At 41.8% G+C, this 18,566-nt stretch overlaps 1 protein-coding gene across 1 annotated transcript in view; it reads right to left on the reverse strand.

Annotated features, from left to right (window-relative positions):
- Nucleotides 1-3,105: 3,105 nt before the first annotated feature.
- The window catches only part of myo15aa (myosin XVAa), a 213,306-nt gene continuing 197,845 nt past the window's right edge, over nt 3,106-18,566 (reverse strand). Inside the window, exons 47-51 of the mRNA XM_052504244.1 lie at nt 17,129-17,262; nt 15,107-15,240; nt 13,235-13,381; nt 6,295-7,182; nt 3,106-3,573 (exon numbers count right to left, since the gene is read on the reverse strand). Coding sequence (XP_052360204.1) covers nt 7,081-7,182; nt 13,235-13,381; nt 15,107-15,240; nt 17,129-17,262 — 517 coding nt within the window. The 3' untranslated portion in view covers nt 3,106-3,573; nt 6,295-7,080. The remainder of the gene's footprint in view (nt 3,574-6,294; nt 7,183-13,234; nt 13,382-15,106; nt 15,241-17,128; nt 17,263-18,566) is intronic.

Below are 18,566 nucleotides of genomic sequence, written 5' to 3' on the forward strand. Positions count from 1 at the left end.
TATACCTTCCTCCTACAGATACCCATTACCTTCTGGGTTAGACCCTCCACTATATACCTTCCTCCTACAGACACCCATTACCTTCTGGGTTAGAAACCAGACAACGGCCTCCTCCTACAGATACCCATTACCTTCTGGGTTAGAAACCAGACAACGGACTCCTCCTACAGATACCCATTACCTTCTTGGTTAGAAACCCGACTACGGCCTCCTCCTACATATACCCATTACCTTCTGGGTTAGAAACCAGACTACGGCCTCCTCCTACAGATACACATTACCTTCTGGGTTAGAAACCAGACTACGGCCTCCTTTGGAGATGGGGGTGTGAGCAGGTGGGTCTGGGTAGGGGTGATGTGGGCGTTGTAGATGGGGGTGTGAGCAGGTGGGTCTGGGTAGGGGTGATGTGGGCGTTGTAGATGGGGGTGTGAGCAGTTGGGTCTGGGTAGGGTGATGTTTGAGCAGGTGGGTCTGGGCAGGGTGATGTGTGAGCAGGTGGGTCTGGGTAGGGTGATGTGTGAGCAGGTGGGTCTGGGCAGGGTGATGTGTGAGCAGGTGGGTCTGGGCAGGGTGATGTGTGAGCAGGTGGGTCTGGGCAGGGTGATGTGTGAGCAGGTGGGTCTGGGCAGGGTGATGTGTGAGCAGGTGGGTCTGGGCAGGGTGATGTAGTTGCCGTTTGTATGTGTATGTTTTGTATCCTCTAATAAATATAAAATAAATTCGTACAAGATAAAATAAATAAGAAAATGAAAAGCAACACAGCCACTGATTATTCATTATGAATAGGATTTAATTAGATTGATTTAGTTTACATTCTTCATTTCAACCACAGTGTCACAGATAATAGAACACAATATGAGAAGATTAACTTGGACAAAACAGTCAAAACATTTCTTTATTAAAGACAAATCCTCGCCGGACTCTCTTTCATCCCGTCTCTTCTTCACCTCAGTAAAGGAGGACTTCGTGTGTCAGAAACTCCCTTCATACTCTTCCACAATGTGGTAAATAAAGAATGATTCTTCTGGTTCTTCTGGTTTTCAGAGGGACAGAAACCAACAGCCCACCGTGCCTTCTTTTGGAAAAAGTCCACATGTCAAGTGTAAGTTCTCTCTTAACTCCAGAACCACTGCCAGCTAATGTGTTGTTGCCTGATGCAAGACTTTATTGCCAGAGAAGAGAGACTATCAGACTGAAAACACCTCCATTGATTTAGGAAAAGATGGTCAATCTGTGCCACAGTTTAGACTACCGATAGATCAGAGTTATTCCTCCCCCTTGTGACAGTGTGGTGTAGAGACAGAACGATCAATCTACAACCATGTACCACTAACTATCACCATCTACCACCAACTATCACCATCTACCACCAACTATCACCATCTCCTACTAACTACCACCATCTACCACTAACTACCACTAACTACCAACATCTACCACCAACTATCACCATCTACCACCAACTACCACTAACTACCAACATCTACCACCAACTATCACCATCTATCATCATCTACCACCATCTACCACTAACTATCACCATCTACCACCATCTACCACTAACTATCACCATCTACCACTAACTACCACCTTCTACCACCAACTATCATCAACTACCACCAACTATCACCATCTACCACTAACTACCACCAACTACCACTAACTATCACCATCTACCACAAACTACCACTAACTACCACCATCTACCACCAACTACCACCATCTACTACCATCTACCACTAACTATCACCATCTACCACTATCTACAACCAACTACCACTAACTACCACCAACTACCACCATCTACCACTAACTACCACCAACTACCACTAACTACCACCATCTACCACCAACTATCACCATCTACCACAAACTACCACTAACTATCACCATCTACCACCAACTATCACCATCTACCACCATCTACCACCAACTACCACGAACTACCACCAACTACCACCATTTACCACCATCTACCACTAACTATCACCATCTACCACTATCTACCACCAACTACCACTAACTACCACCATCTACCACCAACTACCACCATCTACCACTAACTACCACCAACTACCACTAACTATCACCATCTACCACCAACTATCACCATCTACCACAAACTACCACTAACTATCACCATCTACCACCAACTATCACCATCTACCACCATCTACCACCAACTACCACCAACTACCACCAACTACCACCATCTACCACCAACTACCACTAACTACCACCAACTACCACTAACTACCACCATCTACCATTAACTATCACCATCTACCACTAACTATCACCATCTACCACCATCTACTACTAACTACCACCATCTACCACCATCTACCACTAACTACCACCATCTACCACTAAGTACCACCATCTACCATTAACTATCACCATCTACCACTAACTATCACCATCTACCACTAACTACCAGCATCTACCACTAAGTACCACCATCTACCATTAACTATCACCATCTACCACTAACTATCACCATCTACCACTAACTACCAGCATCTACCACTAACTATCACCATCTACCACCAACTATCAACATCTACCACCAACTACCACTAACTACCAACATCTACCACCATCTACCACTAACTACCAACATCTACCACCAACTATCACCATCTATCATAATCTACCACCAACTATCACAATCTACCACCAACTATCACCATCTACCACCAACTATCAACATCTACCACCAACTATCACCATCTACCACCAACTACCACTAACTACCACCATCTACCACTAACTACCACCATCTACCACCAACTACCACTAACTATCACCATCTACCACCATCTAACACCAACTACCACTAACTACCACCAACTACCACCATCTACCACAAACTACCACTAACTATCACCATCTACCACCAACTATCACCATCTACCACAAACTACCACTAACTATCACCATCTACCACCAACTATCACCATCTACCACCAACTATCACTAACTACAACCAACTACCACCATCTACCACCAACTACCACTAACTACCACCATCTACCATTAACTATCACCATCTACCACTAACTATCACCATCTACCACTAACTATCACCATCTACCTCCATCTACCACTAACTACCACCATCTACCACCAACTACCACCATCTACCACTAACTATCACCAACTACCACTAAGTACAACCATCTACCATTAACTATCACCATCTACCATTAACTATCACCATCTACCACTAACTATCACCATCTACAACTAACTACCAGCATCTACTACTAACTACCAGCATCTACCACTATCTACCACTATCTACCACTAACTACCACCAACTACCACTAACTACCACTAACTACCACCAACTACCACTAACTACCACCATCTACCACCAACTACCACCATATACCACCATCTACCACTAACTATCACCAACTACCACTAAGTACCACCATCTACCATTAACTATCACCATCTACCATTAACTATCACCATCTACCACTAACTATCACCAACTACCACTAACTATCACCATCTACCACTATCTACCACTAACTACCACCAACTATCACTAACTACCACCATCTACCACCAACTACCACTAACTACCAGCATCTACCACTAACTACCACCATCTACTACTAACTACCACCATCTACTACTAACTACCACCATCTACCACTAACTACCAGCATCTACCACTAACTACCACCAACTACCACTAACTATCACCATCTACCACTAACTACCACCATATACCACTAACTACCACTAACTACCAGCATCTACCACTAAATATCACCATCTACCACTAACTACCACCATCTACTACTAACTACCACCATCTACTACTAACTACCACAATCTACCACTAACTACCACCATCTACTACTAACTACCACCATCTACCACTAACTACCAGCATCTACCACTAACTACCACCAACTACCACTAACTATCACCATCTACCACCATCTACAACTAACTACCACCAACTACCACTAACTATCACCATCTACCACTAACTACCACCATCTACCACTAACTACCACCATCTACCACTAACTACCAGCATCTACCACTAACTACCACCAACTACCACTAACTATCACCATCTACCACTAACTACCACCATCTACCACTAACTACCACTAACTACCAGCATCTACCACTAACTATCACCATCTACTACTAACTACCACTAACTATCACCATCTACCACTATCTACCACTAATTATCACCATCTACCACTATCTAACACCATCTACAACTATCTACCACTAACTATCACCATTTACATTTACATTTAAGTCATTTAGCAGACGCTCTTATCCAGAGTGACACCTTCTAACACCATCTACAACTATCTAACACCATCTACCACTATCTACCACTAACTACCCCATCTACCACTATCTACCACCATCTACCACTATCTACCACCATCTACCACTATCTACCACCATCTACCACTATCTACCACTAACTACCACCATCTACCACTAACTACCACCATCTACCACCATCTACTACTAACTACCACCATCTACCACTAACTACCACCATCTACAACTAACTACCCTATCTATCACCATCTACTACTAACTACCACCATCTACCACTAACTACCACCATCTACCACTAACTACCACCATCTACCACCATCTACTACTAACTACCACCATCTACCACTAACTACCCTATCTATCACCAACTACCACCACCTACCACTAACTACCACCATCTACCACTAACTACCACCATCTACCACCTTCTACCACCAACTATCAACATCTACCACCAACTATCAACATCTACCACCAACTATCACCATCTACCACCATCTACTACTAACTACCACCATCTACCACTAACTACCCTATCTATCACCAACTACCACCACCTATCTACCACTAACTATCACCATTTACATTTACATTTAAGTCATTTAGCAGACGCTCTTATCCAGAGTGACACCTTCTAACACCATCTACCACTATCTAACACCATCTACCACTATCTACCACTAACTACCCCATCTACCACTATCTACCACCATCTACCACTATCTACCACTAACTACCACCATCTACCACTAACTACCACCATCTACCACCATCTACTACTAACTACCACCATCTACTACTAACTACCACCATCTACCACTAACTACCACCATCTACTACTAACTACCACCATCTACCACTAACTACCACCATCTACCACTAACTACCACCATCTACCACCAACTACCACCACCTACCACTAACTACCACCATCTACCACTAACTACCACCATCTACCACCTTCTACCACCAACTATCAACATCTACCACCAACTATCAACATCTACCACCAACTATCACCATCTACCACCATCTACTACTAACTACCACCATCTACCACTAACTACCCTATCTATCACCAACTACCACCACCTACCACTAACTACCACCATCTACCACTAACTACCACCATCTACCACCTTCTACCACCATCTACCACTAACTACCATCATCTACCACTAACTACCACCATCTACCACCTTCTACCACCATCTACCACTAACTACCATCATCTACCACCAACTACCACCATCTACCACTAACTACCACCATCTACCACTAACTATCACCATTTACATTTACATTTAAGTCATTTAGCAGACGCTCTTATCCAGAGTGACACCTTCTAACACCATCTACCACTATCTAACACCATCTACCACTATCTACCACTAACTACCCCATCTACCACTATCTACCACCATCTACCACTATCTACCACTAACTACCACCATCTACCACTAACTACCACCATCTACCACCATCTACTACTAACTACCACCATCTACCACTAACTACCACCATCTACTACTAACTACCCTATCTATCACCATCTACTACTAACTACCACCATCTACCACTAACTACCACCATCTACCACTAACTACCACCATCTACCACCAACTACCACCACCTACCACTAACTACCACCATCTACCACTAACTACCACCATCTACCACCTTCTACCACCAACTATCAACATCTACCACCAACTATCAACATCTACCACCAACTATCACCATCTACCACCATCTACTACTAACTACCACCATCTACCACTAACTACCCTATCTATCACCAACTACCACCACCTACCACTAACTACCACCATCTACCACTAACTACCACCATCTACCACCTTCTACCACCATCTACCACTAACTACCATCATCTACCACTAACTACCACCATCTACCACCTTCTACCACCATCTACCACTAACTACCATCATCTACCACCAACTACCACCATCTACCACTAACTACCACCATCTACCACTAACTACCACCATCTACCACCATCTACCACTAACTACCACCATCTACCACCATCTACCACTAACTACCACCATCTACCACTAACTACCACCATCTACCACTAACTACCACCATCGACCACTATCTACCACTATCTAACACCATCTACCACCATCTACCCCTAACTACCACCATCTACTACTAACTACCACCATCTACCACTAACTACCACCATCTACCACTAACTACCACCATCTACTACTAACTACCCCATCTATCACCAACTACCACCATCTACCACTAACTACCACCATCTACCACCTTCTACCACTAACTACCACCATCTACTACTAACTACCACCATATACCACCATCTACCACTAACTACCACCATCTACCACTAACTACCACCATCTACCACTAACTACCACCATCTTCCACTAACTACCACCATCTACCACCTTCTACCACTAACTACCACCATCTACCACCATCTACCACTAACTACCACCATCTACTACTAACTACCCTCATCTACTACTAACTACCCTATCTATCACCATCTACCACCTTCTACCACTAACTACCACCATCTACCACCATCTACCACTAACTACCACCATCTACCACCATCTACCACCTTCTAACGTCTCTTCTCCCGGACTGACTGACTGAGTAGCTGGTTGACTGACTGAGTAGCTGGTTGACTGACTGACTGACTGACTGACTGAGTAGCTGACTGACAGACAGACAGACAGACAGACAGTGTTATAACAGAGTGATCTCACTCGGTGGCAGGGTGAGTCTCTTCTCCCGGAGAGACAGCATGTTTTCCATGTGCATGGCAATGACCCGACACAGCTCCAGACCCTGGACACAGACACAACATTGTTTCAACACAGACACAGCATTGTTTCAACACAGACACAACATTGTTTCAACACAGACAACACATTGTTACAACACAGACAACACATTGTTACAACACAGACAACACATTGTTACAACACAGACAACACATTGTTACAACACAGACAACACATTGTTACAACACAGACAACACAGACAACACATTGTTTCAACACAGACAACACATTGTTACAACACAGACAACACATTGTTTCAACACAGACAACACATTGTTACAACACAGACACAACATTGTTACAACACAGACAACACATTGTTACAACACAGACAACACATTGTTACAACACAGACAACACATTGTTACAACACAGACAACACATTGTTTCAACACAGACAACACATTGTTACAACACAGACAACACAGACAACACATTGTTTCAACACAGACAACACATTGTTACAACACAGACAACACATTGTTTCAACACAGACAACACATTGTTTCAACACAGACAACACATTGTTACAACACAGACAACACATTGTTACAACACAGACAACACATTGTTTCAACACAGACAACACATTGTTACAACACAGACAACACAGACAACACATTGTTACAACACAGACAACACATTGTTACAACACAGACAACACATTGTTACAACACAGACAACACAGACAACACATTGTTACAACACAGACAACACATTGTTACAACACAGACAACACATTGTTACAACACAGACAACACATTGTTTCAACACAGACAACACATTGTTTCAACACAGACAACACATTGTTACAACACAGACAACACATTGTTACAACACAGACAACACATTGTTTCAACACAGACAACACATTGTTTCAACACAGACAACACATTGTTACAACACATTGTTACAACACAGACAACACATTGTTACAACACAGACAACACATTGTTTCAACACAGACAACACATTGTTACAACACAGACAACACATTGTTTCAACACAGACAACACATTGTTACAACACAGACACAACATTGTTACAACACAGACAACACATTGTTACAACACAGACAACACATTGTTACAACACAGACAACACATTGTTTCAACACAGACAACACATTGTTACAACACAGACAACACAGACAACACATTGTTTCAACACAGACAACACATTGTTACAACACAGACAACACATTGTTTCAACACAGACACAACATTGTTACAACACAGACAACACATTGTTACAACACAGACACAACATTGTTACAACACAGACAACACATTGTTACAACACAGACAACACATTGTTTCAACACAGACACAACATTGTTACAACACAGACACAACATTGTTTCAACACAGACAACACATTGTTTCAACACAGACAACACATTGTTTCAACACAGACACAACATTGTTACAACACAGACAACACATTGTTACAACACAGACAACACATTGTTTCAACACAGACACAACATTGTTACAACACAGACACAACATTGTTTCAACACAGACACAACATTGTTACAACACAGACAACACATTGTTACAACACAGACAACACATTGTTCCAACACAGACAACACATTGTTACAACACAGACAACACATTGTTACAACACAGACACACAGACAACACATTGTTCCAACACAGACAACACAGACAACACATTGTTACAACACAGACAACACATTGTTTCAACACAGACACAACATTGTTACAACACAGACACAACATTGTTTCAACACAGACACAACATTGTTACAACACAGACAACACATTGTTACAACACAGACAACACATTGTTCCAACACAGACAACACATTGTTACAACACAGACAACACATTGTTACAACACAGACACACAGACAACACATTGTTACAACACAGACAACACATTGTTACAACACAGACACACAGACAACACATAGTTTCAACACAGACACACAGACAACACATTGTTACAACACAGACAACACATTGTTACAACACAGACAACACATTGTTACAACACAGACAACACATTGTTACAACACAGACACACAGACAACACATTGTTTCAACACAGACAACACATTGTTTCAACACAGACAACACATTGTTACAACACAGACAACACATTGTTTCAACACAGACAACACATTGTTACAACACAGACAACACATTGTTACAACACAGACAACACATTGTTTCAACACAGACACAACATTGTTACAACACAGACACAACATTGTTTCAACACAGACAACACATTGTTTCAACACAGACAACACATTGTTTCAACACAGACAACACATTGTTTCAACACAGACACAACATTGTTACAACACAGACAACACATTGTTACAACACAGACAACACATTGTTTCAACACAGACACAACATTGTTACAACACAGACACAACATTGTTTCAACACAGACACAACATTGTTACAACACAGACAACACATTGTTCCAACACAGACAACACATTGTTACAACACAGACAACACATTGTTACAACACAGACACACAGACAACACATTGTTCCAACACAACACAGACAACACAACACAGACAACACATTGTTTCAACAACACAGACAACACATTGTTTCAACACAGACACAACATTGTTACAACACACAGACAGACACACATTGTTACAACACAGACACAACATTGTTACAACACAGACAACACATTGTTACAACACAGACAACACATTGTTCCAACACAGACAACACATTGTTTCAACACAGACAACACATTGTTACAACACATTGTTACAACACAGACAACACATTGTTACAACACAGACAACACATTGTTACAACACAGACAACACATTGTTACAACACAGACAACACATTGTTACAACACAGACACACAGACAACACATTGTTACAACACAGACAACACATTGTTACAACACAGACAACACAGACAACACATTGTTACAACACAGACAACACATTGTTACAACACAGACAACACAGACAACACATTGTTACAACACAGACAACACATTGTTACAACACAGACAACACATTGTTACAACACAGACAACACAGACAACACATTGTTACAACACAGACAACACATTGTTACAACACAGACAACACAGACAACACATTGTTACAACACAGACAACACATTGTTACAACACAGACAACACATTGTTACAACACAGACACACAGACAACACATTGTTTCAACACAGACAACACATTGTTACAACACAGACACAACATTGTTACAACACAGACAACACATTGTTACAACACAGACACACAGACACAACATTGTTACAACACAGACACAACATTGTTACAACACAGACAACACATTGTTACAACACAGACAACACATTGTTACAACACAGACACACAGACAACACATTGTTACAACACAGACACACAGACAACACATTGTTACAACACAGACAACACATTGTTACAACACAGACACAACATTGTTACAACACAGACAACACATTGTTACAACACAGACAACACATTGTTACAACACAGACAACAAATTGTTTCAACACAGACACAACATTGTTACAACACAGACACAACATTGTTACAACACAGACAACACATTGTTACAACACAGACAACACATTGTTACAACACAGACACACAGACAACACATTGTTTCAACACAGACAACACATTGTTTCAACACAGACAACACATTGTTACAACACAGACAACACATCGTTACAACACAGACAACACATTGTTACAACACAGACACAACATTGTTACAACACATTGTTACAACACAGACACACAGACAACACATTGTTTCAACACAGACAACACATTGTTTCAACACAGACAACACATTGTTACAACACAGACAACACATTGTTACAACACAGACAACACATTGTTACAACACAGACAACACATTGTTACAACACAGACAACACATTGTTACAACACAGACAACACATTGTTACAACACAGACAACACATTGTTACAACACAGACAACACATTGTTTCAACACAGACAACACATTGTTACAACACAGACAACACATTGTTACAACACAGACAACACAGACAACACATTGTTACAACACAGACAACACATTGTTACAACACAGACAACACATTGTTACAACACAGACAACACATTGTTTCAACACAGACAACACATTGTTACAACACAGACAACACATTGTTACAACACAGACAACACATTGTTACAACACAGACACACATTGACAGACAACATTGTTACAACACAGACAACACATTGTTTCAGACACAGACAGACAACACATTGTTACAACACAGACAACACATTGTTACAACACAGACACACAGACAACACATTGTTTCAACACAGACAACACAGACAACACATTGTTTCAACACAGACAACACATTGTTACAACACAGACAACACATTGTTACAACACAGACAACACAGACAACACATTGTTACAACACAGACAACACATTGTTTCAACACAGACAACACATTGTTACAACACATTGTTACAACACAACACAGACAACACATTGTTACAACACAGACAACACATTGTTTCAACACAGACAACACATTGTTACAACACAGACAACACATTGTTACAACACAGACAACACATTGTTTCAACACAGACAACACAGACAACACATTGTTTCAACACAGACAACACATTGTTACAACACAGACAACACACTGTTACAACACAGACAACACATTGTTACAACACAGACAACACATTGTTTCAACACAGACAACACATTGTTACAACACAGACAACACATTGTTACAACACAGACAACACATTGTTACAACACAGACAACACATTGTTACAACACAGACAACACATTGTTTACAACACAGACAACACATTGTTACAACACAGACAACACATTGTTACAACACAGACAACACATTGTTACAACACAGACAACACATTGTTTCAACACAGACAACACATTGTTACAACACAGACACAACATTGTTACAACACAGACAACACATTGTTTCAACACAGACAACACATTGTTTCAACACAGACAACACATTGTTTCAACACAGACAACACATTGTTACAACACAGACAACACATTGTTACAACACAGACAACACATTGTTACAACACAGACAACACATTGTTTCAACACAGACAACACAGACAACACAGTTGTTACAACACAGACAACACATTGTTACAACACAGACAACACATTGTTTCAACACAGACAACACATTGTTTCAACACAGACAACACATTGTTTCAACACAGACAACACATTGTTACAACACAGACAACACATTGTTACAACACAGACAACACATTGTTACAACACAGACAACACATTGTTACAACACAGACACAACATAGTTTCAACACAGACACACAGACAACACATTGTTACAACACAGACACAACATAGTTTCAACACAGACAACACATTGTTACAACACAGACACACAGACACAACATAGTTTCAACACAGACACACAGACAACACATTGTTCCAACACAGACAACACATTGTTTCAACACAGACAACACATTGTTTCAACACAGACAACACATTGTTACAACACAGACAACACATTGTTACAACACAGACAACACATTGTTACAACACAGACAACACATTGTTACAACACAGACAACACATTGTTACAACACAGACAACACATTGTTACAACACAGACAACACATTGTTACAACACAGACAACACAGACAACACATTGTTACAACACAGACAACACAGACAACACATTGTTACAACACAGACAACACAGACAACACATTGTTACAACACAGACAACACAGACAACACATTGTTACAACACAGACAACACAGACAACACATTGTTACAACACAGACAACACATTGTTACAACACAGACAACACAGACAACACATTGTTACAACACAGACAACACAGACAACACATTGTTACAACACAGACAACACATTGTTACAACACAGACAACACATTGTTACAACACAGACAACACAGACAACACATTGTTACAACACAGACAACACATTGTTCCAACAGACACACAGACCTGTTCCAGCTGCAGCTGTGTGATTCGCTGTGTCAGCAGGTCTCCCAGCAGAATGTCTACGTAGGGATAGGAGGAGCTGGAGCCTCCTGTTGGTCTCTGGGTTCTGGTGGACTGGATCTCATTTAGAGGGTAACACGCCGTGGCCTCCTACAGAGAAACACACACTGTTAGTGTATGGCTGGGCGGTAAACTGGGAGACAGAGTCCTGAGAGAGAAACACACACACACACACTGTTAGTGTATGGCTGGGTGGTAAACTGGGAGACAGAGTCCTGAGAGAGAAACACACACACACACACTGTTAGTGTATGGCTGGGTGGTAAGCTGGGAGACAGAGTCCTGAGAGAGAAACACACACACACACACTGTTAGTGTATGGCTGGGTGGTAAGCTGGGAGACAGAGTCCTGAGAGAGAAACACACACACACACACACTGTTAGTGTATGGCTGGGTGGTAAGCTGGGAGACAGAGTCCTGAGAGAGAAACACACACACACACACTGTTAGTGTATGGCTGGGCGGTAAGCTGGGAGACAGAGTCCTGAGAGAGAAACACACACACACACACTGTTAGTGTATGGCTGGGTGGTAAGCTGGGAGACAGAGTCCTGAGAGAGAAACACACACACACACACTGTTAGTGTATGGCTGGGTGGTAAGCTGGGAGACAGAGTCCTGAGAGAGAAACACACACACACACTGTTAGTGTATGGCTGGGTGGTAAGCTGGGAGACAGAGTCCTGAGAGAGAAACACACACACACACACTGTTAGTGTATGGCTGGGTGGTAAACTGGGAGACAGAGTCCTGAGAGAGAAACACACACACACACACTGTTAGTGTATGGCTGGGCGGTAAACTGGGAGACAGAGTCCTGAGAGAGAAACACACACACACACACTGTTAGTGTATGGCTGGGCGGTAAACTGGGAGACAGAGTCCTGAGAGAGAACACACACACACACACTGTTAGTGTATGGCTGGGTGGTAAACTGGGAGACAGAGTCCTGAGAGAGAAACACACACACACACACTGTTAGTGTATGGCTGGGCGGTAAACTGGGAGACAGAGTCCTGAGAGAGAAACACACACACACACACTGTTAGTGTATGGCTGGGTGGTAAGCTGGGAGACAGAGTCCTGAGAGAGAAACACACACACACACTGTTAGTGTATGGCTGGGTGGTAAACTGGGAGACAGAGTCCTGAGAGAGAAACACACACACACACACTGTTAGTGTATGGCTGGGTGGTAAGCTGGGAGACAGAGTCCTGAGAGAGAAACACACACACACACACACACTGTTAGTGTATGGCTGGGTGGTAAGCTGGGAGACAGAGTCCTGAGAGAGAAACATAAAAGCTGGAATAATATTTTTTACAGGAGGGCGGGAGGGAGGGCGGGAGGGAGGGAGAGAAGGAGGGAGCGGGAGGGAGCAGGGAGGGAGGGGGGAGCAGGGAGGGAGGGGAGCAGGGAGGAGGGAGAGGGAGGGGGAGGGAGCAGGGAGGGAGGGAGGGAGGGAGGGAGCAGGGAGGGAGAAAGAGGTAACAGGGGATGTTAGAATTTATATCATACCTCCAAGACATGCTAACCTCTCACCATTACAATAACAGGGGAGGTTAGCATTTTATATCATACCCCCAAGACGCTAACCTCTCACCATTACAATAACAGAATGCTAACCTCCCCTGTTATTGTAATGGTAAGAGGTTAGCATGTCTTGGGGGTATGATATAAAATGCTAACCTCTTACCATTACAATAACAGGGGAGGTTAGCATTTTGAGGGGGCATGATATTTATGCCTCTGTAGTCATGGTAGCGTGAACGTAGAAGTGTTTAAAAACAGAGACAGAAGCTCTAGTCGTACATGTGAGTCCTTGTGTAGGAAGTGCAGTCCGTTCTGGTTGACAGCCAACACACAGGGAGCCAGGATGGAGATGTTGCTGCTGGACTGGATGTAGAAGAAGGAGGAACCAAACATCGGGAACGCACTGACCAGACCTGGACACACAGAGACACACAGAGACACACAGAGAGACACACAGAGACACAGAGACACAGAGACACACAGAGACACACAGAGACACACAGAGACACACACAGAGAGACACACAGAGAGACACAGAGACACACAGAGAGACACAGAGACACACAGAGACACACAGAGACACACAGAGACACACAGAGACACACAGAGCGACACACAGAGACACACAGAGACACACAGAGACACACAGAGAGACACACAGAGAGACACAGAGACACACAGAGAGACACAGAGACACACAGAGACACACAGAGACACACAGAGACACACAGAGACACACAGAGACACACAGAGACACACAGAGACACATAGAGACACACAGAGAGACACACAGAGACACACAGAGACACACAGAGACACACAGAGACACAGAGAGACACACAGAGACACATAGAGACACATAGAGACACACAGAGACACACACAGACACACAGAGACACACAGAGACACACAGAGACACACAGAGACACACAGAGAGACACACAGAGACACACAGAGACACACAGAGACACACAGAGACACACACAGAGACACACAGAGAGACACACAGAGACACACAGAGACACACAGAGAGACACACAGAGACACACAGAGAGACACAGAGACACACAGAGACACACAGAGACACACAGAGAGACACAGAGACACACAGAGACACACAGAGACACAGAGAGACACACAGAGACACACAGAGACACACAGAGACACAGAGACACACAGAGACACACAGAGACACAGAGAGACACAGAGACACAGAGACACACAGAGACACACAGAGACACACAGAGACACACAGACACACAGAGACACACAGAGACACACAGAGACACACAGAGACACACAGAGACACACAGAGACACACACACACACACACACAGAGACACACAGAGACACACAGAGACACACAGAGACACACAGAGACACACAGAGACACACAGAGACACACAGAGACACACAGAGACACACAGAGACACACACAGACACACACAGAGACACACAGAGACACACAGAGAGACACACAGAGACACACAGAGACACACAGAGACACACAGAGACACACAGAGACACACACAGAGACACACAGAGACACAGAGACACACAGACACACAGAGACACACAGAGAGACACAGAGACACACAGAGACACACAGAGACACATAGAGACACACAGAGACACACACACACAGACACACAGAGACACACAGACACACACAGAGACACACAGAGACACACAGAGACACACAGAGACACACAGAGAGACACAGAGACACACAGAGACACACAGAGACACAGAGAGACACAGAGACACACAGAGACACACAGAGACACACAGAGACACAGAGACACACAGACACACACACAGAGACACACACACACAGAGACACACACACACACACACACACACACACACACACACACACACACACACACACACACACACACACACACACACACACACACACACACACACAGAAACACACACACAGAGGCACACACACACAGACACACACACAGAGACACACACACAGAGACACACACACAGAGACACACACACACACATAGAGAGACACACACACATAGAGAGACACACACACATAGACACACACACATAGACACACACACAGAGACACACACACACACACACACACACACACACACACACACACAGTGAGACACACACACAGAGACACACACACACACACACACACACAGTGAGACACACACAGTGAGACACACACACAGAGACACAGTGAGACACACACACAGAGACATTATGTGAAGTTCGACAGGGGTTCATAGTGGGGCACTACACATATTGTCAATGAATGAATCCATCCTGTACCGAGGAACTGAGCCCTGGCCTGGTGAGGACTCAGAGGAGAGACCTGCTGCATATGCTGAGTGACCATGTTGAGCCAGGGCTGAGGAGGCTGTCTGATGTAGAGCTGGGGGGGGACATACTCCTGGACCTCACCACTACAGAGAGGAGAGGAGAGGAGAGGAGAGGAGAGGATATCTGTATTATCTAGTTATATTTACACATTAGATATCTGTAGTATCTAGTTATATTTACACATTAGATATCTGTATTATCTAGTTATCTGTATTATCTAGTTATATTTACATGTCAGATATCTGTAGTATCTAGTTATATTTACACATGTTAGATATCTGTATTATATAGTTATCTGTAGTATCTAGTTATATTTACACATGTTAGATATCTGTATTATCTAGTTATATTTACATGTCAGATATCTGTATTATCTAGTTATATTTACATGTTAGATATCTGTATTATATAGTTATCTGTATTATCTAGTTATATTTACACGTTAGATATCTGTAGTATCTAGTTATATTTACACATTAGATATCTGTATTATCTAGTTATCTGTATTATCTAGTTATATTTACATGTCAGATATCTGTAGTATCTAGTTATATTTACACATGTTAGATATCTGTATTATATAGTTATCTGTAGTATCTAGTTATATTTACACATGTTAGATATCTGTATTATCTAGTTATATTTACATGTCAGATATCTGTATTATCTAGTTATATTTACATGTTAGATATCTGTATTATATAGTTATCTGTATTATCTAGTTATATTTACATGTCAGATATCTGTATTATCTAGTTATATTTACATGTTAGATATCTGTATTATATAGTTATCTGTATTATCTAGTTATATTTACACGTTAGATATCTGTATGATCTAGTTATATTTACACATGTTAGATATCTGTATTATCTAGTTATATTTAAACATGTTAGATATCTGTATTATCTAGTTATCTGTATTATCTAGTTATATTTACATGTCAGATATCTGTATTATCTAGTTATCTGTATTATCTAGTTATATTTACATGTCAGATATCTGTATTATCTAGTTATCTGTATTATCTAGTTATATTTAAACATGTTAGTTATCTGTATTATCTAGTTATCTGTATTATCTAGTTATATTTACATGTCAGATATCTGTATTATATAGTTATCTGTATTATCTAGTTATATTTACATGTCAGATATCTGTGTTATCTAGTTATATTTACACATGTTAGATATCTGTATTATATAGTTATATTTACACATGTCAGATATATGTATTATATAGTTATATTTACACATGTTAGATATCTGTATTATCTAGTTATATTTACACATGTTAGATATCTGTATTATATAGTTATCTGTATTATCTAGTTATATTTACATGTCAGATATCTGTGTTATCTAGTTATATTTACACATGTTAGATA

This window comes from Oncorhynchus keta, unplaced genomic scaffold (assembly GCF_023373465.1).
Source record: "Oncorhynchus keta strain PuntledgeMale-10-30-2019 unplaced genomic scaffold, Oket_V2 Un_contig_1896_pilon_pilon, whole genome shotgun sequence".
Lineage (NCBI taxonomy): Eukaryota > Metazoa > Chordata > Actinopteri > Salmoniformes > Salmonidae > Oncorhynchus > Oncorhynchus keta.